General features: G+C 46.4%; 2 protein-coding genes across 7 annotated transcripts in view; both read right to left on the bottom strand.

Annotated features, from left to right (window-relative positions):
• Window positions 1–5,214, bottom strand: part of IFFO2 (intermediate filament family orphan 2) — a 35,883-nt gene extending 30,669 nt beyond the window's left edge. The window contains exon 1 of the mRNA XM_071767386.1: window positions 4,277–5,214. Within this exon, the coding sequence (XP_071623487.1) occupies window positions 4,277–4,899 (623 nt within the window). The 5' untranslated portion in view covers window positions 4,900–5,214. The remainder of the gene's footprint in view (window positions 1–4,276) is intronic.
• A 10,063-nt stretch (window positions 5,215–15,277) lies between these two features.
• Window positions 15,278–23,544, bottom strand: part of UBR4 (ubiquitin protein ligase E3 component n-recognin 4) — a 77,121-nt gene continuing 68,854 nt past the window's right edge. For all 6 annotated transcript variants that reach the window (XM_071767226.1, XM_071767224.1, XM_071767223.1 and 3 more), the window contains 5 exons: window positions 23,085–23,279; window positions 21,009–21,233; window positions 17,130–17,220; window positions 16,395–16,557; window positions 15,278–15,685 (listed from right to left, as the gene is read on the bottom strand). In XM_071767226.1, the coding sequence (XP_071623327.1) occupies window positions 15,621–15,685; window positions 16,395–16,557; window positions 17,130–17,220; window positions 21,009–21,233; window positions 23,085–23,279 (739 nt within the window). In that variant the 3' untranslated portion in view covers window positions 15,278–15,620. The remainder of the gene's footprint in view (window positions 15,686–16,394; window positions 16,558–17,129; window positions 17,221–21,008; window positions 21,234–23,084; window positions 23,280–23,544) is intronic.

Raw genomic sequence — 23,544 nt, forward strand, 5'->3', positions numbered from 1 at the left:
CTAACATCTGGCAGACTCAACATCTGCACCAATTAAGAACAATTTTGAACCCATACAAATCTGTGCAAGCATTCAGGCTCCAGCTCACAGACTGCTCAGCAGCCTTCTTGCAGCTAAGAGCTAAAAAAAAAAAGGAAAAAAGAAAAAAAAAGGAAAGCAGGGAATGACTGCAGAAGGTTTTCACCAAGTCAGCAGACTCCGGCTGGCCACACGCAGCAGTATTTTGCCTGTCATAACACACAGAGATGTGCAGAGATCTTCAGGGGAGATCTCAGGGCAAGGCTGGAAGATGGAAGGTGAGAATCCTCTGGGCAGGTCTGTGTGCTGGGCTCAGCATCCTGCCTGACAGGGGCTCCAGGGGCTGGAAAACACCCTCAGCCCTTGAGCTTTGGCCAGTGATGCAAGCAGACTAATGGAGGGGGAGACAAAAAAGCACATTTCCTTTCCCCCTTCCATACCCAGGAAGATTTGAAGACCTGGCTGCACGCTTACAGACACAAACAGAGGGCATCAGCCTGCAATCCAGATGCTGAGCCCCACACCTGTGCCAGGGACCAGCACTTCCAGAAGGACAGAGCAGGCTGGCTTCACATCCCAAATGCTCTTCAGATTTTCAGGTTTAAACACTGGTCATCTAAAAACCCAAAACTGTTCAATCTTGCCTTAAAAGAGGTGATGCAGTATGAATAATTTTTTTTTTTCTGTCTAGAAAATAACACTTCACTTACACAATCTGACACTTGCCTGTATTTTCAGATGTCCCTGGAAGTACCTTTTATTGATATAGTTTGACAATTGATAGAGGACAATTTTGCCTTTTCTTGGTAAAAGAGTAGTAACAGATAAAAAGGCACAAGGGATTTGGAATCAGATCTACAGGCAAGAGCTCTTCTAAATGCTAGCACAGTTTGAAAAAAAATATTAAATTTTAAGTTCCTTTCTCCTATAAATCTTCTCCAATTGCTGACTCCCACATCTGAAGTCATAAGCCACAATGTAAAATCATAATCGTTACTAGAAAAAATACTATAAGATTAAGACAACATGTTAAGTAGAAAAAGATTTATGTTAATGTACCACAGTGTAAGATAACATGATCTAGGGGAAAAAAAAGCAGCAATTTTGGGCCTGGAATATCTGCTGGGCTCCTTACGGCAACATTTTCCCATTTGTACTAAAGACACAAACAAAAATGTGGGTAAAATATGATCTAGCTGCTCCACTGACTATGTAATAATTTCTAAACCTCAGAACTCCAGGTTTTTTGTGATAGGATGTCCAAGGAAAATGGTTTTGGGGGCTGGAACATTCAGCTCCTAGCTGAATGTATTTTTCTAAAACAAAGCGACTGGTAATCCCAAAAATTACACAGGCAGAATCTCATTGCAAAGAGTATCTTAAGATGATCTTTCACTATTATTTTCAAGAGCAGAAGTAAAGCCACCTTTAAAAGTAAGGAAAAAAAAAAAGGGGGAGGGGGGGCATTATTTCAACTCTGAATTCCACTATTACATTTCTTAATTCATAAGAATGAGATCAATGAGTTTAGGTCTTTAACACCAACACACACATTAGGTATAAGCAATGTACTCCCTGGCTGAGCAATGCAATCTGCCTCGGGTTTTGCTGGTGCCCAAATATTTCAAAGAAGAAGCATTTGCAAGCCATGCCCTCCTTAACCAAGTGGTCAGGCTGAAAAGGAAAAAAAGCCTCCATTATTTTAGGAAAGAAATGTAACGTATCACTATCTTTTTACGCATTCTTGGATGGTGAGTTGGTGCTGTACTAGTCAGAGCACAAGGGCAAATTGCTTCAAAAAGGCTGTGGTGTTCATCAAAATGATTATTTTGTTGGTTGTGAAACAACAAGAGTGTACAAACCCACTCAACTGCACCCAGCAAACATTGTGTTTCCAGAACAAAGAACCATGCAACCTGGAGCAGTGCTGTTCCAAAGGCCAAGGGGCTGCCCATCCCTTGGTTTACAAATAACGCCCCCATCTTCACAGGATCTCAAGAAACTTGTGCACACATCTCACTTTCTGCAGGCCCTAACAGCACCATCAGGAGATGGGCACAAAGCTTATTTTCTACTTGGAGCACATTTCCCTAAATAAAATTTGATCATCAAAGGGTTGACAGCAAGATAAGGTAAACCCAAAGTATGTGTTTAGACAAGCAAACATGCCATGACAGAGAAGCCTTTCCCTGCAAAAAGAAAAAAGAAAAGAAGAAAACATTGGTACCAATGTTCAGGGAATTGCTGACAAACACTGCAACACCTCATTAGCTCATGCTAATCAAACTGAATTGACTAATCTACTCTGACTGCAAGAATTAAATTTAAACCAGCACAACTACTCCATAAGTATTCCAAAGTGTGCTCCAGGCCAGAAATGAAATAGCCAACCTGCCCCAAAGGATCTTACTGTGGCATGTCCATCTGAACAGTGAAGGTCACAGAGAGGGATAATCATTGCATTTACCTCGTAATGAACACACAGAGATATAATACTAATGAGATACGTCTTGGTATGCATTAATCAAATATTATTTTTAAGCACCAGAAGAAAAACTTGCTTTAAGAGTGGGGAGGTTGGTGAAAATGAGATTTGTGGTTACTTACAATGAGGTCCCCTTCACTCCATTGGCTTTATTTGGTGTATACAATCCCCACGGGTGTGCAAGCACCCACACCTCAACACAGACTGGGTTAAAAATTTGGTGCACACAGGTAAGTGAAAGCAGAATCAGCTGTGTATAAGCAGAAAAACTTAAACCAGCCTACAAGTCTCTTCTTCCCCAAGGAAAAAAAATATAGAGAGACATAGGGTTTAAAAAAGAAGTATCCCTAGCTTTTGGTGACATAACCTACACCTCACACACAACTTCCCCTGAAGCACCACTACTCCCATCTCCTTGGTACCAACCATCCAAACAAACACAACCTCGTGGCTTGGTGGCATCTCCTATTCTGGAATTAAATGAGAGCCCAACTTCTTTTTCCACCCAGTCAGTAGGTGCTCCAGCCCCAAATCACAGAGCAATCCAGGCATACAAGCTGGAAGACAAGGCACTGAGAGCAGACAGTGCTTTAGCTAACAAATAGGCTAAAAATTACTTCTTGAACAGCATCTGCCTGCCCATAAAAACTCTCTAAACAGAGTTAATTGACAAGAATAGGTCAGTTATAAAAGCTGATGGCTAAAGGTATGCAAAGAGCACACTGCAGTCCTGTTACCATGGACTGAAGAAATTCAGCTACGCTTCACAGGCCACAGAGGCCAGAGATGCTGCCTGCCTGAGATCCAGTAAGAAGGGATTACATAGGTTTTGCAGGGAAAAAAAAAAACCACAGGGCTGGGAAAAGAGGAAAGGCATTTTAAGCCTAAAAATGCCAAAATTCCAATTAGGAATGCCCAAGCCAGCCCCAAAGGACAGGCAGCTCTCAGACAATGCAGGAATCTCCCTGCAGAATCCCAACTACCTCTTTGGTTTTTTTTCCTTTTTTTTTTTTTTCCCCCCCTCTGGCCTCCATCTCTGGCACAGATAGGTTGATACAGCAAAGCAAAGGGAAGCCTATCCATCAACTCCCATCCAACTGGGAGAACACCAGTTAAAAACCCAGGGTTTACCAACAGGCTGAGAGAACCCTCCAGATTACCAGGGTTTACATGGCTGTCATTAAGGCTTTTGTTTTGACTAATTCAGAGGAACATCCCTGAGTGCAAACCTTCCCCTGCAGTATTTGCAACCCAAATATTGCAGCACTGAGCTAATTTCAGAGAGCTGGCGCACAAAATTCACTACTGGAGTGGTAAGACCAGAAAATGAAGGCAAGCTAAATTTAGGAGCAATACTAAGAACGGATTATTTCCTTTCTCCAAAAAGGAGTAATTTTTTTTTAAATTTTTTTCTTGTTGTTGTAAATCAAGCTGACAATGCTCCTTTTCAGATCATGGCCCTCCAGCCTCCCAGGGAAAGATCTTGCCATTTTCTGGACACCAAGCTGAGCTGCAACCACCCCCTGCCCCCCCCCCCGAGGCAGAGCTTTCCCAAAGACATGGGAGCATCCCGGGAGCATCCTCCCAAGTGGAGGAGCCCTGGGATAGGAGCAGGCCTGTCCCCATGTCCCCAAGGGTCTCCCCACGATCTTGCTTTCCCCGCCTGAAGGAGGGACTCGCCCGTTTCCCCGCACTGCAGGAGCGGGCAGCCCGCATCCCCCCCTCCCTTCCCCGCATCCTCACGCCTCCACCCCACCCCCCCACGCCGCTCACTTTCTCTTGTACTCATCCCGTTCCCGCTTGACTTTGGCCAGCACGTTGTAGAGGGCGCGGATCTCGGGGGTGATGGTGTCGATCTGCACCCCGACGCCGTCCGGATGGATCCAGGAGACCCCGGGCCCCTGCACCGTCTCCAGCCCGCCGCCTCCGGTCCGCCGCACCTGGGTGTAGCTCCAGATGGTCCCGGGCAATCGGCTGTAGTGATGCGGCGAGGAGAGGGGCCCAGCGGCCAGCCCGTGGCCGGGGCCCGGTGGCGGCAGCATCGGTGAGGTACCGGAGTCGGTCTGCACGGCCTGGTCCCGGGAGAAGGTTTTGTAGCGCAGGCGGCGATCGCGTTCGCTCTGCTGGGCCGCCAGCTGCTTCTCCAGCAGACGGTTCCGCCGCTCCAGCTCGTGGACCTTGGCCAGGAAGCAGCGGAACCGCACGTTCAGCCCCTTCAGCAGGTGGATGTTTGAGCCCAGGTCGTTCCGAAGCGCTGCCGTTACGGGAGGGGCCCCCCCCGCCGCCGCCGCCGGGCTACCGGGACCGCCAGCACCGCCGGGGCCCAGCGGGCAGGAGGAAGCCGCCACGCCAGGAGAGAAGGCGCGGGCCATCTCCCCGAAAAGCAGCGAGTTCATCTCCCGGCGGCCGCCCCGCAAACCCTGAGGTGAGGAGCGGGATGGGAGGAGGGGGTGGGGGGGCGGGAGAGGATGCGGCCGGAAGCGGCGGCTCAGCGGTGGCTGAGGAGAAGTGACCGCTGAGGGAGGGCGCGGGCCGCTTAACGACAGCCGGGGCGGGCGCTGAGGGTGAAGGGGAGAAGGAGGGAACCGGTGGTGACGGTACCACCACCGCCGCCGCCTCCTCCTCCTCCTCCTCCTCCCGGTCCTGCGGCCGCCGCTACCCGAGCACTCAGCGGCCGCCTGCGCGGGGCGGTCCCGGCTCCGCCTCACCGCGGGTTCGGTGCGGCCAGCGCGCCCCGCAGGCCCCGCCCCCTCCCCGTAGCCCCGCCCCCTCCCCGTAGCCCCGCCCCCCCTGCGGCGCATAGCCCCTCCCCCTACCACATATCCCCTCCCAGTGCCTCGTAGCCCCGCCCCCAGGGTCCCTAGAAACTGCGGGAGGGTGCGGGGGGTATCTGGGGGTCCCCAGATCAATCGGTTTAATGTCAAATTGCTGCCCTGGGAACCCGCCCCACCCCACCCCAGCCTTGGCTCGGCTACTGCTGGAGAAATCGCCTCCTGAATCAGATTAAATTATAAGAAGGGAATTTTGTTATCCAGACGCAGAGTTCTGCCCAAGCGCTACCAAACGTTGATATAATAATTAAGTTATTAAAAAAGCGTTTCCCAACCAGACTTCTGAGCCATTTGGCAATCAGAGGATATTGTTTAATTGAATGATGTGATTACTCCATCGCAGTGCCACAGATGGCAGTGATGCCTGGTGAGCAAGCAAGGCAGAAAACCCTCGGTAACACTGGGGTAAAGATGGAGCTGCTCATTCAGTCTGTAATAAAAACCCGGGGCTTCCCAGGTAATATTTACATCAACCTCCACGGGCAGAAGCTTGGACTTCCTGCAGTCAAACAGCACCAGCACCTGTGAGCTGGGCTCAGCACCCTGACCCAAGGCTCTGCCAAGGGCTCTGGTGATGTGTTTGTTTCCCCAGCACCTCCTGGAAAAAAACAATAAAATCAATGTGCTGGGTGGAGGTGCTTTCTTGGAGGGGTGACTCAAAGAAACACCTGCAAAGATTATCTCTGCCCGGAAAAACACTTCATCCTCAATTGTGTTCATGGATGAGGTGCAGGGAAAATACCTTGAAAGTATATATTAAATACCTGTAAGACCTTGGTCACCAGGGCAGGGCTGTGACTGCTGATGTTGGGTACCCTCAATGGATCAACCAGGTGTGTCTTCCATTTGCATTCTTCTGCATTTTTCTCGTTTAAAGGAAATAATTGCAGCTCACTGGGAAGCATTTCCGTGATGTGGATCCTCCTGCAGATTCACAGCAATACTTGCCAAGTGCAAGAATAGACTAAACCCCCCGATAATAAGGTTTTTGTTATGGGCAGAAGCCAACCAAGATCAGGTTTGTCCCAGATGTGGGTGATTTCCCATTTTTTAGGTGCAGAGCAGGCAGGGATGCTGGAAGGAACTAGGTGATTTCAGACGCCGGCAAAACCTCGTGGTCCTGTTGCACATGAGGTTTATTTATTTTTTCCCTTAAGGAAGCAGGAAAACATCAGAGGCAGTGATAAACCAGCCAGTTAATTAATGCTTTTCTACCTGCCTGATGAGCCAGTGCTTATCGTGATCACCCATTTAGCAGCACCCATCACCACGGGGTGAGGACGGATCCACCAGGGCTGATCCAAAGGTCATTAAATCAATGAGTCTGTTTCCTAATGAGCTTTGGCTCATCCCAGGGATCAGGACGCTCACCACCAGCATCCCGCTCCACCGCCAGGCTACAGTTTCATCCCAGCCCCTGCAAGTGAATCATCCTGAATTAATCGCAACAATTAATTAATTAATGAGGCTTTTAGGCTGGGAGAAATGGGAATCCCTCTCGCCCCACGGGGCTGACCCGGTGCTGCTGGCCCTGAGCAGCCAGGGTCCAGCACATGGGATACCCCGCAGAGGCTGGGGACATTCCTGGAGGGATTCCTCTGATTCCTGACATGGAAAGCTCTTTGCTGCCTGCCAATTGCAGATATAAATAATGAAGCAGTGATTAAGCCCTTTTCCTATTTGGACAGGAAAGAAAAGAGATGGGAAATGGTGCTATTTCTGAACACAGAAACTATCTGGCAATTAAATAACAGTGACCACCCCTAGTGATGCTAAGAATAATGTGCTGGATTTATTTTTGCTTTCAGTTGCTTCACCCAAGAAGGGCTGGAGAGAGGTCTGAGGAATCTGGACCCTGGGATTTGACTTTTACATCCATTTTCAACTGCTTCATAAGCATCCTTCATTTGTAAACCTCAGTGATTGTTTCAGGACTATTCTCAGCATCTGCTTAGGTTTTTTTAATATTAGGGGATTTTAATATTCTTTTTTCCTGAGTTTCTTTTCTTCACTGGCATTTTGTTAACCTGACATTAATGGGAAGTTGTTTCCTTGGATCTACCTTCCTTCCAAACAACCAAACCAAATGCAGCAGCTTCACCTGCAAACAGCAGCTCTCAAAAATGCCCAGCTCAGTGGGAAGAGGAGACCCCTCCTTGCCTCTGACATTCCAGCATCATAGGGAAGCAGCATCACTTCCAAAGCATCCCTCCCTCTTGCCCCTTCCTATTCCCTTGGGCTGCAGTAACCACCCAAGCCTGCTCTTTGCCAACCTCAGAAGTGGAAAAAGGTGATTTATCCACCCCAGACTCTGCAGTCACAGGAGGTTGCCATTTACCAACCAGCAAGCTTCAGTGGTTAAACTGGGATTAGCATCACTCCGCTGGGGCTCTGACCCTTGCTGCCTGAATAAGGCTATTTGTGCAAATTGCGCTACTGAAATATGCAGAATTTTCAACACTGCCTCCCCAAAGAAAGTTGTTTTTTCACCCAGCCCCACGTGATGGTGCCCAAACACCACCAGGGCAATAGGATTATCAACTGGTGAGTTGCTGCAGTGACCCCCACAACATCACAACTGTGTTTTCAGACAGCAAAGCATTTCTGACCCCAGCCAACCCTTTTTCTCTGCATGTTCCCACAGATGCCTCCACATCAAGGCTGTTTCTTAAGAAATGGGAGCAAGAAACCATCCCTGCCTGCCCGTGCCCTGCAAGAAGCATCTGGGGAAACAGGCAAGAATGGGCTGGCTGCCCCGGTGACTCCTCCAGTGACTCAGGCCCCACCAAAAGAGGTTGAGGCTCTTTAAACATGGCCAAGGTGTCCCCTCTGTGGAGAAAGGGCTGGGTTAGTCACCAGGGTTGTAATTTCCAGCCGTATAAGGGAAGCCTTTGAATCGTCAGGAATTGCATCAGTCATCACGTCAGGCTGCAGAAACAGAAAGTATTTGGCAGGTTGGTTGCTATTGATAATGGGGGAGGAATGAGTTACATCAGCATTTACAAGCCCAGAAAACTTTCCTCCCTTGCAGGTTCTTTATTGCCTTTAAAGGAGGTTTCTCCTCCTCAAACTATGGTTTGTTCCCCCTTGTATTTTATATCTGTTCTATCAGCTCAGGTGAAATAGAAACTGCTGCTTAAATCCAGCACCTTCTCCCTTCACAGGGCTATTCCTTCGATCCTGTCGTGGGGTATTTTTTTGAGGTAAAAATCTCATTTTCCACATTTGGGGGTTTTATATGCATCAGCACAGCAAAACAGAGTTGTGCCACAGAGGGATGCTGAGGGTCTGCTCATGCCTGGCTGAAGAGCTGCATTTGTCCCCAGCCAGTCACCCTAGCTGGGGATGCAAAGACCATGCCCATCTCCTCTCACCTGGGCTGGGGATGATCTTCTCTATGGAGACCATATTAATATTTTGGCAACAAAACCTTCTGCAGCAAGTTCAACCCCCAAAAATATAGGTGAACTCAGGAGATAAGGATGCAGCAAGAGCTAAAGATGCTGAGAGTGAGTGTGAAGCATCCACCAGCTTGGAGTGGTTCAGACATGCTGTCCTATTTCCTTGGAGGCTGTGGCAATATTAATTACTTCCTTAGTAACCAAATATTTGCATCTGTATTGAGTAGAAAAGCAAACACACATCGATAAGCCTGCACAGGCTGCCCCAGGTGTGGTTCAGAGCAGCAGTGGTTGCTCTGCAGCTCATTGAGGATAATTGCAGGATGCTGCATCATTAATCTCTGCTTGCCCTGTTGCAGTTTCAGTCCTGCCAGTGCTGAGCTTTTCACTCTCCATGTAGCAGGTAGAGCCCGGCCTTCTTAATTTTAAATGTGGACCAACTTTCAAACAGTTTTTGTCTTTTGGGAAAAAATATGTTACGATTTTTTTTTTTTTTTTTGCCATTCCCACACACTTTATAACCTGTGCTGGGCTCAGCAACAGGTTGAGCAGCAACCAAAATTGCACAGATGGTGGTTTTTGGGATGCATTTTTAGCTCCTTCCCTAGATCTCCCTTTCAGAAGCCATTAGCTGAGTGTTTTCTGTGGGGTGTTTAGCCTGGCATCTCTTTGCCAGACACAGGATGGAGAAAATGCTTCGTGGTGGGAGCCCTTCAGCCCCCTGCCTCCCATCCTGCACCCAGAGGGATGCTGGTGGCAAGGAAACTTGGTGTCAGCAGAGTGAGTCAATGAGCCAAAGCTTTCCAAGCAGCTCCCCTCTTAGATTTCCCAATGTCCCGGGTTGTTTCTAAGGGAGAGGTCCTTGGGTGGAGCACCTTGACAGCTAGACACCCAGTTTTCAATGATTCCCAGCCTGTAACAAAGCCTGGCGGCCTCTAGCTGGTAAATGCCTTTCCTCTGTGCCAGCTCACACAGTCACCGAGCTGGTTACAGCAAAACTGCTTACAGCAGGCAAAAATAAACACCAAGGGAAGAGAAATATTACTGAGCTGGCACTCAAGAGATGGGTCTTTAATGTCTGATCTCACCATATGGGAATTAGTTTGTTGTCATCAAATATTAGGAATAATAATTAGGCATAATTAAAGGATAGCGCTGGGTTTAGAATGCGCTCATATTTGTTCATTAAATAAGATTTAGAAAAAAAATAAATGGCCTAGGAGAAGCTGCAGGGATTAAACATCCAAAGAAGGAGCTTGTGGGTGTCCTGACATGCAGCTGTCTGGACAATGGGGCAAGCACCAACACAGCAGATACCAGAGAGCCCAAGCAGGACAGATAACCAAAGGCATGAACACAACAAGCACCACAAACACCCATTTGGGGCTGAAAATGAGATTTTATCAGCCAGCACAGCACCAGTGCTGTCCCAGGGTGCTGCTTTTGCCTTCCATTGCTCCCCAGGGCTGTAATTTGTGTTCAAGCCTCAGGGGACTTCAGCTTTGCAGGAGCATCCCAAGCCCTTTCCACCTCCATTTCCCTGTCCTGGGGGTGAGGACAGCACTTGCCTACCCCAGGGGCACACACCAAGAGTTACTGAGGTCCTGTTGCCACAAAGAACAGGAGCTCAGTGGGATTCTTAACAGCAATAATCATTTGGGTTATCATCATTCTGGTGAATATCTCTACATCTTAATGGCTGGAGCCTGGCAGGCCATTAATCAGGGGAACCCCTGCCCTCCTGCCCCAAATCACAGCATCTCCTTTACTCCTCTCACACCACTTCCTCACAGCAAGGGAAGATGCTGGACCCAACATCTAAGCCAACACTAAAAGCCAGCCAAGACTAAACGTGATGTGCTTGGTATTTGTTTGGTTTTTTTTTTTAAGCCCAGCTTCTCTTCACCTACCAAAGCTGAACTTAAACCAAAGCCAGCTTACTTTTTGCAGTTTCTGCTTGCTCTATGTGCCCTTTCAATGTCATACACATTCCCCAGTGGGGAAAAGCTGTAGGGATGGAAAAGCTTCCCCAGAGGCAGAACACAAATGCAGAAAGTCCCAAATCCATGTGTAAACCTCCCCTGGGCCCTTGCCACCTAAAACCCTTCCTTCCAGAGCTCTGGGCCCCCTGGGACACTTGCAGGTCCCTGAGGACTTGCTGGAGGGTTGCTTTGGGTTTGGCTGGAGATCACCCAAAGCTCAGGCTTGGTTCTGATTCACCTCCAAGTGGTTTGTCTGTTTTACAAGGGAAGGGATGGGTCTGAGTCAGGCAGAGGAGTGTCAGGGTGGTGGCACATTTCCAAAAAGAAGCTCCTGCTTTTTTTAGAGTGGGAAATCTATCACAGGTTGCCTGATGCTTCCAGGGTGATGTAGGAAGGGTTAGGAGAACTCTGCAGCACCTGACTGTGTGAACCCTCCTGGGTCTGTGGGATGAAGGGAAAAATCATTGCAGGGCAGAAGGGGAGGTTTAGAGAGAGATTTTAATTCCTTGCTTCAAAGCTGGGACCTGCAGCAACAGAGCCTGGATGCAGGGAACAGCACCGAGCAGGGGATTATCCTGCTCTAAGAAAAGTTTAATTAGCACTGCGCAAATAAATAAAATCTTTCATGAGGCAGTGGCCAGATCTCTTTAGACACCTCAGGGGGCTGAAAGCTGTGTTCCCCATCCCAGTCTCTGGGAATGCTGCCTTTTGGGAGGGTGATGCCTGGGGGCCCCTAACCTGCCTGGGGTCTCCGGGTTAAAAGCCACGACTTTCCCTCAGTATGGCATTTGTCCATTTTATTTTTAATTTTAGCTAAAAAGCATCTCTTCCTACCAGCACCTTCTCCTTGAGAAGGCAGAGAGGGTTCCTCTGCCAAGCATTGAGTTTCTGATCAGATGGATGGAGCAAGAAGCTCTTCCCTGAGCTAAGTAGTTATTGTGAAAAAGTAGGATCAATCCTGCCAAATAAACCTGCAAATGGGAGTTTAATAATTATTTTTTTTTCCCCTTTTGGAGAGGGCAGTTGTGCTGCCTTCTCCCAACAGCTTCATGTACTGGGTGGGGGAGACATCCCTGAAGTGATTTTGCACTTAATTCATCCAAGCATCTTTTCCAGTGGTCCCTGTAAGTTGTGTGCCTTGTTTTTTCCATGCCCTTGATTCTCTAGACAAGTTGTGAACCATCCCCTGCTGGGGTGAGAACATGCACAGGCTGCACCCCAGTGATGTTCAGTGAACAAGTCAAGGCCAATCTTGATTTTCTTATCTGGAGTCAGGCAGGGAGCAGAAATGGGACCCAAGGGCTGGCTTCTGAATAAGCTCCCACAGACCACGGGAGGTCTCTGCTGGCAAAGCAGCTCCTCAGGCTGGCAGGGTGGCCCTTCAGAGCAGATAAAAACCTGCCTGGCTTCACTTGTGAATTTAAATTTGGGAGCCTGGACTTGGTGCTCTTTGTATTCACTTATGCCACTGACTTCCTTGGAAGATGGTCAGTCCAGTCCTTGAGCTTGATGGCCACAGATCAGTAAGGTATAAGCCCTGAACTTTCAACAAGGCTGAGGGAGAGGCTTTTTTTTTTTTTTTTTTTTTTTGTGGCTTCTTTCGCAGAAAGATTCTTTTTGGCCTTGCAGAAAATCTCCTTTTGCAGAAGATTTGCTTTATTGTCACATGCAGACGGCAAAGTCAGAGTGACAGAGCCCTGCAAGGCGTGTGCACAGCATGGTGAGAGTGGTGATTCCTGCAGTGGTGGAGCCTGGGGTGATTCTCCTGTCCTGGAGGAAAAGGTGCTCAGCAACCCAAATCAGTGCTTGGGATGGTGTTGGGGCAGTGGTCCCAGGGAATCAGCTGCTCAGCATGGCAAAAGGTCTCAGTGCTTCTCAGGCTGGGACACTTTGATACCTTAGGAGACACTTTGATAAAATGAAAATGTTGAACCCCACTTCACATGATGCAAACTTTGCAGCCAGTGTAAGCACCAGCCAGGCTGCAGGAGCTGTTTTCATGTGGTTCAGCAGTCACTGATGCATGGCTGGTGTCTCATTTCTTTGCTGGAGGCTCCTTGAGCAATGTCTCAGCCTCATCTTGACAGAAACTGGCACTGGTTTTGTATGAAAGGGATTTTTGCTATTTAATACCAACTTAGCCTTTAGTACCATGTGTGCTCATGCACACTAAGGCTCCCCAAAAGTTTTGGACCAAGGGAAAAGAGGTTTTTCCTCCAAATTTCTTCATCAGAAACTGCAACCCTGAGACATACCCACATAAGGGTTGAGGCTCCACCAGTCATGCTGAATACACACGTGTGTCCTTCCCTGAAAAACAAGTCATGCAGACACATGTCCAAGGAGATAAATTTTTCCTGCGTCAGAAAAAGTTCAGGGAATCTTTTATGGCATCGAAACACTGCAGCTCACGGCGTGTTTATGCTCCACAGCTCTAATTCCCAGCTTCTTTGAAAATACTTCCAGGCAATTGCAGTAAGAAGAGAAACTTGGATGGAGAGCTGGTTGGAAGCAGGGCAGAGAGAAGTGGGAGGAAGGCTTCCCATCCCAGCAGGACAGATGTTGGAAAGAGCACCCAGCTGGGCAAAACTTCCAGAAGGACATTTGCCCTGCCTTGAAAAAGGGAAGTCCAAAGGGAGAAGGCAGCAGGACAAAGGAAACCATCAAGAAATCCAAAGGGGAGGGTTAGGGGCTTCTCATCTCTAGAGAAAGAGCCCCAGCCACCAGGTGGTTTTCTTTGGGTACCACCTGCCTGGGGGGTTGTGGGGTTGTTGTAGTGAATTCAGGCTCAGAAGGGCCATTTCACCCACAGCAGGAACCACTGGCAAAGCCAGTAGCCAGAGCAGGGCTGGGGACTTTGTTCCCCCTGGAGTTATCATTCCCAAGATTAATTAATACACAATTACCAGAGTTTGATCCATTACAAGGAAACCAGCTCACCTTGGGGAAGTTCTTGCCCATGAAGTCAGGTTCAGTACAATCACAGAAGCCACATATGTTCCTATGCATCATTGCAAATAAACTATTTTTTCTTGGAGAAGGAGTTGACTCTACCGCTCAGCTACTGGTTTTGTTCATCAGTTTGAATCATTTTACCTGTTTTGAGGCATTTTCCTTCAGGCTTGCTCCTCTCTTGCTTTCCATTTTTGAGTAACACACTGCCCCCAGTGTGAAAGGTCAGTAAGGAGGTAGCAAGGTAGCCTAATACTCCTCCAGTCATTAAAACCTGGTTTCTTGTTACCTGCTCACTGCTGCTTTCAGGAATCATCCTGATTTGAAAGGCCATTTACTTGAAAAGGGTTTTTAGTGTTGCCCAAGCTCCTGCACACTGAATTGGTAAGCAACACTTGTGCATCCACCCCTAGGTGTTCCCACAGCTGCTTCTTTGGAGAGCAGACTGTTAGGTTTGACTTCACAGAGCTTTTAAAACAAGGTGTGTTTTTCTCTTTTATGTGGCTAAGAGGCAGGTGCAAAAGAAGAACAAAGCCCACACATTTGCCCCCCTCCTGTCCCTTCATAAGCCAGATTTACCCAACCAACAAAGCAGCTCACAGACTTGTCCTTGAGTCCCCTGCAAGACACTAAACCCCAACTCCTCCCCAGAACCAAATTCAACTGCCAGGAGTGACATAAGCACCCACAGAGGTGAGAAGAAAAACACTGTTCCTTCCCCCCTTTGCTAATTGCCAAATTATGATGCGTGCTCGACACTAAGAAAAGGCATCAAGTAAGTCACAGAGTTAGTTAGCTTCTAAAATAATTATTACTTATGAGATGGGACTGTGTTAGGATTGCGGAAATTCAAGATCAAACAGAGACAAGAAACACAGGGAAAGCTTTATTAGATTCCAGCTTAACCAGGGGTCAGCTGGGTTACAGGGGAGCAGAACTGGTGGTAAAGGTTAAGTTACCAGCATGCACAACTGGGTGAGAAAGGGCAAGGCTGTGTTCAAAGCAGGCACCTGGCTTCAGGTCATGCACACTGTAACACAAGGTCTCAAAGGGCAAGTGGTGGGCTCCAGAGGTGTGCAGTGTCTGTATTTCCATGCATTTATAGCTGAAGCTGAAAATTTGGAAGGAATTCCAGGTGAGCAGCATCCCTCTGAGAGGCGACGCTGCCAGCAGGGCCAGGAGAGCAGAGGTACAACATGCACACTTGCTTTGAACACAGCCTTGGGAGAGTAAAGTCAGGGAAAGACACTGGGATATGCAACATGCCCAGGAGAGGAGAAACACGGAGCACCAGGGGAGGTGACTGCAGCTGGGACATCTGCCCTCCCCCAGGTGAAGAAGGGGTGGAAGGAAATGCTGTCCTCGCAGTTCACGAGTCTCTAAGGCTCATGTCCCACAAGAGGAAAACCTGCTCTGCATGTACAATCATTAGTATTAGTTCGCTTCCTTGCTCATTATGAGTCTTTTGTTTCCTGGGTCTCCTTGTCCACACTATGGGCTGGAATGAGCAGGAGCTCTGAGACCTGAGAGATGGAGCTCTGAAAGAAAAGATGAGAAAGAACTTGGCATTTAGGCTACTGCATGGTTAAAGTATTAGTCAAACCCATCTTACCCATTTGTTTGATTTATTTAACTTCAAAGAGGTGCACACTAAAGCATTAAGATTTACTGGTTTGGATTCCTCTCTGTACAAGTTCTTTCAACCAGCTCAAATACACAAGGCTTTACAGATAGAAGCACTGAAATACAGGATAAAACAAATCTAAATTCCAAATCACTCCAGAGAAGAAAAACTGTAGAAAGTAAAAAACCAAAACAATAACAACAAAAAAAACCACAACAAAAAACTGCAGCACTCCTCAGGGAAAAGACAGACTGCACAAGGAGGAACACAAAGGGATGGAAGGCAAGCTAGTGTAGTCTCTGCCCAACGCTTCTCTGTGCTGGAGGCTCAGGGGATGGAGTTCAAAAGGTCCTTGAGGAAGCTGTCAGGATCACTGATTTCTGATAAGAGTCCTTTAAACAAAAGAAGACAATACAGAATAATTAGGTACACAAAGCAGTTTCTCCTGCCTGCATTAGAGATTTGGGCTAGGGCCTGTGCAAGTTAACATAACATTGCAGCTGTCATCATTAAGTATGGGCAAGATGAAGATAAATCCTTGGATGCATATGCTGAAGGGACCTAAGTGTGTACATTAAATCCATATGTCTCTTGCTCTCCTGCAGCAGAGCTGCTGTAGGGACCCTGCTTGGCAGTTCCATACGTTGGACAGTGAGGGACCAGCCTGGGACACAACCAAGTTGTGACAGAACTATGTGCAGCCTCTCTGCAGGTGAATTTCCAGCATCTCCTGGCATTACCAAAATCCCCCTGGCAGGAACTCTGGCTGCACTGGACTGCTGCCTCTGCTACACAGTCACATTTGTTTATCAGCCTTCAAACCACATACACCGAAAACATCCCCAAGCCATGCTGTTCAACAGAGCAGGGGGAGGACCTGCAGGATGAGGAGAGAGAAATTTTCCTGTCTGGGGATGCTCAGGCCTGTGTCCCAACTGTTTTCAGAACAATTTAGGCAACAGCTAGAGTGCTGAGGTCTCCCCCTCTCACTGCCTGGTACAAACAAGCTGCTGCAGCAGTGTCAGGAATCCTTGCTGTCTCAAGCAAGCAGCAGTCACGAGTTGCAGGAGACAGCCTATAAAAGGGAAGGTGCACACTTACCAGCCACATCCAAAAACTCAGAAAATGTTTCAACTGGCATGAACTCCTCCTGGAAGGTTTTCAGGGCCTTGTCTGCAGCTTCGTGTATTGGCATGTCATTGTGTCTGATGAATTCAGCAAGAGAGTAGGACCAGCCTCCCTCTGTGTTACTGGTAGGCACCTTCTAACAAGAGGGGAAAATGGTACCAAATCAGTCCAAAAAAACAACTACTTAGAAGAACAACTGCAAACCCTGACACCTTCTTGTGCTGATCCTGGACTTGCAACGCCTTCCTTTTGTAAACAAACCATGCAAGAAAAGTCACTCCATGTGACTCTGTAATCTTTTTGTACAGAATGCAAACAAGGTTGCAGGCATTTTCTCACCCTAATTATTTAAACCTCTTTGAATGCTGCAAGTTTCTTGCTGGTAGATGTCCCTACTTCCTTCTCCATCTGTTTCCCTGGTTCAGGTCTGAATGTCCTTGTGTAAGTGAACAATGGGCAGAAAAAAATAAACAAATAAATAATACAGGGGAAGTGTTGCAACGTGGAAAAGTTTCTCAATCATTTAGACCTCAAACTGCAAGTGGTACAATAAGGAGAGGCAGCTGCTTGTGGCCTTTCTGCTCATCCAAGGTGAAGTTCTATATTTACAAGGATCTTGGAAAAAGGGGCTTCAAACTTTGCTTTCTATTTCAAACACACGTGGTGGCTCAGGTTAGAAAGCTGATGCATGTGAACTTCAATCCTTACCTTGAACATGTTGTAAATGAGATCTACCAGGGCCCAGAAGAGAAGGCCAGAGCGGTACGTTGAGTATTCCCTCACTGCCTTATCTGCCAGTCTAGGAAGAGAATGAAATCAATCCTGGAGTTAATCACTTTACTGTGCCTTGGTAACTGATGTGATGAATAGCACGAAAGCTGAAACAGCCAAAAAGCCTCTCAACAACACACATGGGGAATGGCTCTGAGGGAGCTTTGCCATAAGCCTAAGGGGGCTGCAGGAAAGCTGGGGAGGGACTTGGGACAAGGGCCTGGAAGGACGGGATGAAGGAGAATAGTTTCAAACTGAAAGAGAGGAGATTGAGGTTGGACCTCAATCTCCTGGCCCAGGTTTCCCAGAGAAACTGTGGCTGCCCCATCCTGGCAGTGTTGAAGGGGCTTGGAGCACCCTGGGCTGGTGGGAGGTGTCCCTGACCATGGCAGGGGAGGCACTGGGGGGGCTTTAAGGTCCCTGCAACCCAAACCAGGCTGGGATTGTATGATTCTCTTTGACATGAAGCAAACAATGAGCATCCATAATTTCTGTGTACTGATTCCCATGGCTAGGAAGTTACTTTACCAGCTGTGCCTGGTGTAACAAAAGCACCCAGTAAAACCTTCTTTGACAAGAAAACGAGCAGAGAGGAAAGCAGACTTCTGAGACTATGAAGGAAGCCAACAGCAAAGTCAGAAGAAACAATACACAGCTCCCATTTGTACTCCACTGCTTGGAGTACAGCAGAATGCTGATGAAATAACTAAATATAGATTTAAGGCACAGTCTGTAGCACTGACAGAGAATGTGTTTTTGCTTCTAACTCACAAAAGTGTTCCTGAAAAATTCTGAGGGAAATATTTTGCCCTTGAAGAAACAGAAGAATTTCCATTTAGTATCTTTTTGGTTATTCTATTGCCATGAAAGGATTTATTTTGGAAATTCAACATCTGGCTGAAGAAATACTATGAAAGGTGCAGTGCTGCCCTAGGATAACAGCTCCCAAAGCTTGCAGGATTAATCACAAACATGTTCTGGCAAGGTGGAACCTCCTGCCAGCAACTCTAATGGCTTTGGAATTTTCTTGCATGTGTTTCCCAGGTATATCTGTCTCCATCACACGCTGCTTCCTGTTCACCACTTGAAAGCTTTGGGAAAAAAAAAAAAAAAAAAAAAGCCCTTTTTTATGTATCTAGAAGTAGTTCTGCTGCCACTGACACAAGGCAGTATGACCAAAGGGCATCGTCTGACCACCAGCACAACTGCAATCTGTCACAACTTGGGTTTTTTTTTGTGGCAAAATGAAAATTTTGCTGCTCTTCTAGGAGACTCCATTTGTGTGTCTGCCCTTAAAACGGATGGCTTGGTAGGTGGCAGTCTGCTTGGGCAGCTCAGCTTAATTATTTAAAGGAAAACCAATTAGTAAAGGTGACTAAATTTCCATGGGAAGAAGAGCAACTTAGAGCGAGGCTAATTCTAGACTCCCAAATACTGCAAGACAGAGTTTCTTTTTATGTGAATGGTTTTGATCTAATTGGAGTCTGCTCTTTTAATTGAAAACTAAAAGGCCCTCGTGGGTTAAGTCTGGTAGCTACCTTCTGGAACAGCTACTTCATATAACAGCTGCTGCATTTTCATTAATGTAAGCTGGTTCAGGCTCATCAGTTATGCATGGATTGCCAGCAGAAAGTTAGACATTAACACTTTGGGAGCCTTGCATCTCTCATGAATATTTTAGGAAGTTCACAGTCGGGACCAAAGGGAAAAAACCCAAATGGCTATTTTCCTCTTCAACTCCAGATGAAAGCTATACTGCAGTGTCTATAGGATTTTTCTAACAAGCATTCCTGGCTCAGGAACAATGGGCAGGTAATTGGTCACCTGATTCAGTTCTTTGGAATCTGTAAACTGCATTTACAAAACCCAGAACAAACCCAGAACTCCTATCCATCCTTGTAATTTCATCTCTGGGTTTAAATACAAAGGATTTCTAAAACCCAGGTGGTGTTGAGTGTCCCTCACTTTGGTCTTGCAGACAAACTGTGACAGCTGTAGCTCCTGGCAGAGAGAGAAGACATTTTTGGCTAAATTTTCCTCAAATCTGTCTTACAGTGACTAATCCAGCTGAGCGGAACCACAGGACAGAGTACAGGCTGTACTTGTTGCCCTCATTTAAGCAGGAGGGGATGCAGAGTATTGCTTGCACCTTCATTAATAACACTTACAGACCCTTCTTAGGGTCTTGAGTTGAGCCTCAATTACTTTTAGAAGCACTGTTGGTTCCTGGAGCAACTTCTCTCCATCTGCCCCAGGAAAGGCAGCAGAGTCCTTGCATCTCTCCAGCTTTTAGCCTCCAGCACCCTGATGTTCTCTGACACTGCTGGAGAACACACTCATCCTGTATCTAACATTTGGTTGGACTGGATGATCTTTAGAGGTCCCTTCCAACCCCTAACATTCTATGATTCTATGACTTCACGAATGCTTATTTTCACTGTTTGTATGCAGACATATTGCTGTGATGCCACAGATGCTTTGCCTCAGCCTACAAATTGAGACTATGTGCACTTCTCTGCAGAGCATTCTGCCATCCATTGCCCTCTTCCTGATTTTCCTCAAGAATAAATAAGCTCAGACCTCAGAAATAAGAATTGCCATATTTCTATTTCTCAGAGGTATTATGAGTGGAAGGCTTTGTGCTCTCTTAGTCTGCAGGGATTAAAGAAAGCCCTTGGATAAACCTTGACATGATTCCAGAGAATTATATCTGTGTGTTTTCCCCCTGAAATTCCAGAGATCGGATGGTTTAGCTGCAAGTTTCTTGTTTCCTCCATTTCAATATGCTTTTATTGCATATATGCCTCAAGGTAAGTTGGGAAAGAAACAGAATAATTTACTGAGGGGCTTAAAAAACATCAATCATCCACAGCAAACCAACACAGGGGCTTTGCTTCACCAGTCTCTTGTGTGGGCTACATGAAAGGCTGCTAGCTCTTATGGCCAAGAAAAAAAACCTCCCCAATAACATCTCCTCTATTTGTTAAATTCCCTTTCCCAGAAGGAAAGAGGGTGGTGGGTACAGGAGACACAAACACAGAGCAGGCTGAGCCTGAACAGCAGAAACTAGCAAAGAAATCAATACATGAGCCCCTTGAAGGGCTCTTTCATTTTTGATGCCTCTAATAGCATTGATGCATGCTGTGTGTTACTACAGTGTAATGACTTTATCAAACACACAATTAATGTCATCAGAGTAAGAATGCCCTTTAAGGCGACTGAGAATAATTATGAATTTATTCCTAATTATGACAGCTATTCTAAATCATCTTTTCAGAAACTGGAATTCACTCTTCCTTCTCTGAAAATATGTGCTTTTGTCAAGCAGGCACAGCCACTTATTCTTGTACTTCAAGAGCCCTACAGCTGCTATTGATTTTTTTTTTTCTTTTTTAAAAAAGCAATGGCATTTGATTTCTATTTCTATTTTTCTATTTAGGGAAGCTGGTGCCTGGATCAAAAGAGCACAGAAACAGCTCCTTTAGTGAGGCAAGCTGAGAGCACTCTGGCAGCTCTGAAAGAGCACACAAGAGAAGTTCCTACAGCCTTTCACTTGAGGTGAGGGGAAAATAAGCAGCTTACTCTTCATCTGCTTTTAGCTATACTCCTAGAAGCAGCATCATTCCCACTGATCAGCAGACTGATACACCCCACAACCCACCCAGAACTAACAAAGCTACTCGGAAGGGTTAATCTCTGCTGTTCCAAAACATGCCAGCTTCTCTCTCAGCACAGAAGCTCCCGGGTGGCTCTGGCCCCCGAGCCAGTAACATGAGCAAGGTGGCAGCCGAGGAGCAGCTCCGGGTGGTGTCTGACCTGCTGGCTCCCCCTGGTGACACCACACGCGTCTGGGAGGTGACAAGGAGCCTCTTGAGGATCTCCACTCGCATGGCTTTCCACTTCTCCGGGGGTGAGACGTGCAGAGCCAGCACGGTGTAATAATGGGGCCCATCCACCTCGTAGGCACTCTCCACCCACTTCTCTTTGGGGTGCTCCATAAAGCTCTGGAGGTTTTTCTCCTCTCTTGAGGTTGCTCGAGTTCTGAAAGACAAGAAAAAGCTTCAGCAGCTGTTCTGGATCCTATATGTTAATTTGATACATCTCAGGAGTATTTTATCAAGAAAAAGACAGGAAAAAACACTGCTAGCTTTGCACCATCATCTTCTTCCCCAGTTCATCCACTGCTTGAATACCTGCTCCCATGCTTGGCAAGCTCACTTCCCCTTGGAGCTCTGTACGGTACAAGTGAGGTTTGCAAGGCAGTCAGCATTGCATTAATAGAGGGCAATACTACTGCAGAACTATTTTTCTTTTTTTTATGGAGAAAAAATACAGTCAAGCCAGCCAGTCCATATGTTCAGGTTGCACTGTCTCCCATCTGACACTAAAAATGTGACAGCAGCTCCTACAGCAGACCTCAGAATAATGTATGTAATTTCTCTACTACAAAACCAATCACTGAGAAGATACAATTTCAAAAAACAAAAAGATAGTGTATTTACTGCAAGCTTATAGATTTTTTTCCCTTGACCCTAGCTCCAGTCTCTCCAGGAGTCCTGAAGTTGGCTGTGCAAGCAGACTTTGAGAAGATGTATGACACTTCACCCCAGTATATTGCTCTGCTTCAGTAGGAAGAGGCTGCCAGCCCAGTAGGTCCCTAAATTTCCAATACACTCTCCCTATTAGGAAGGTGCAAAGCAGCATCCTAGCAGATAAAGCTGTGTCTAGTGTCAGCATTGTGTCACCTTTTGATTTGCAACATGACCACACAGGTTGCCCACTAGTAGCTCTACATTTTCTCCATTTAATATCAACAAGTCTTTAGAAAAAAAAAACAAGAAATAATGCCTGGAAACTACATTGTGCATTTGTATCCAACAGCCACGGAGCAGGTTCTGCACTCTCTGGTGCCAGGAAGCAGACTAAGGAGATGAAAATAATAGTTTAATTTATTTGTCTCCCAAAGGACTCAGAAAACAACAGCACAGGGATCTGGATATAGATATTAAATACAAGAGACAAACTGTATTTGAGCCAAAACATTAATTAGTTCCAGACAGAAAAGTGAGATTTCATTGCATTCCATTTGGAGTGACTTTGGTGGAAAAGGTGTTTATTTTATCATTTATACCCTCACCTAATTAGTGTTATTTTCTAGTAACAAATACAAGTTGTATAGGCATTACATTTTCACATGGAGTAATGCATTAGCAGAACCAGCACCTACAGATTTGTACTCTTAGATGTAGTGTCGAGCCAAAGCATGCCCTTCTCTTGCTATGCTTTGCATAAGTAAGATCTTACTGATACACTTCAGCAGAAGTCTTCCAATACTGCTGTTTACTGGTAAGAAAAAATAATGATAATTTAAAAAAATTAATCTTAAAATTGTCAGAAAAATGTGATGGATTTGAACGCTACCAGAGAACTCCAGTAGGTACAAACTGGAAACAAACCTGATTGTGTTATTTTAATATTGGATAAAATGACACCAGGGTTAAGTTTTCAACTAACAACAATTATTTCATTATAGCCTCTCTCTCCTGTCTGCTCCAGAGAAAATTAAGCTGGCAGTGCTGCTTTAATCTAATAACCTTGTTGCTCACCCCAGAAGTAATAATTACCTCTAGAATGGAAAGAGAAGCTAATTCTCAATTGCTTTTGCTCAATAGGTTCCCTGTTATCCTGCATGTTCAGGCAGTAACGCTTTACTTCAAACAATATAAACCTTTAACAGTCTGCTTAAAATCTGCAATTTGCTTCCTCCTAAAACTTTTTTTCTGTGCTTTTCCACCATTCTTACCACACACACACACATACAAAGCCCAGCTTGCAGCCCTTAGGGGACTAGGAGGGGAAGGCAGAAGTTGTTGCTAAGAGAAAGGTACTGACGTGTTGAGGACGTAGAGCACCGTGTGGATTATGTAGGGGATGAGGTGAATGTTGCTCTCCCTTCCTCCTCCTCCAGTGTCTACACTGAATGATTGCTCCATTGCAAAGCGGAGAAAGAGCAGTTTAATGTCATGGACATTGAGCTGGTAGGTGGGTTCCCTCTGCCCTGTGCATTCCTGGAGGTACGTGTTGTGTCTGTAAAACAGCAGAAAGTGTTACTTTATTAAAAACCTTGTCAAAACTTCAATACAGCTTCTTCCTCCCCACCATAACTCAGAAGGTGAGCAATTATGCCTCACCAATGACCAGGATATAAAAATGCAAGCACTGCCACTTCGATTAGCCTCCCCAAAGGGAGGTGCTTAGCTTCCTCTGGCAGATCCAATTTCATCTGCAACTCATCAATAGTATTTTCCCATGTCCAGGGCTTGGGATACAGCTCCCTGGCTGAAATGTATTC

This window comes from Heliangelus exortis, chromosome 23 (genome assembly GCF_036169615.1).
Source record: "Heliangelus exortis chromosome 23, bHelExo1.hap1, whole genome shotgun sequence".
Lineage (NCBI taxonomy): Eukaryota > Metazoa > Chordata > Aves > Apodiformes > Trochilidae > Heliangelus > Heliangelus exortis.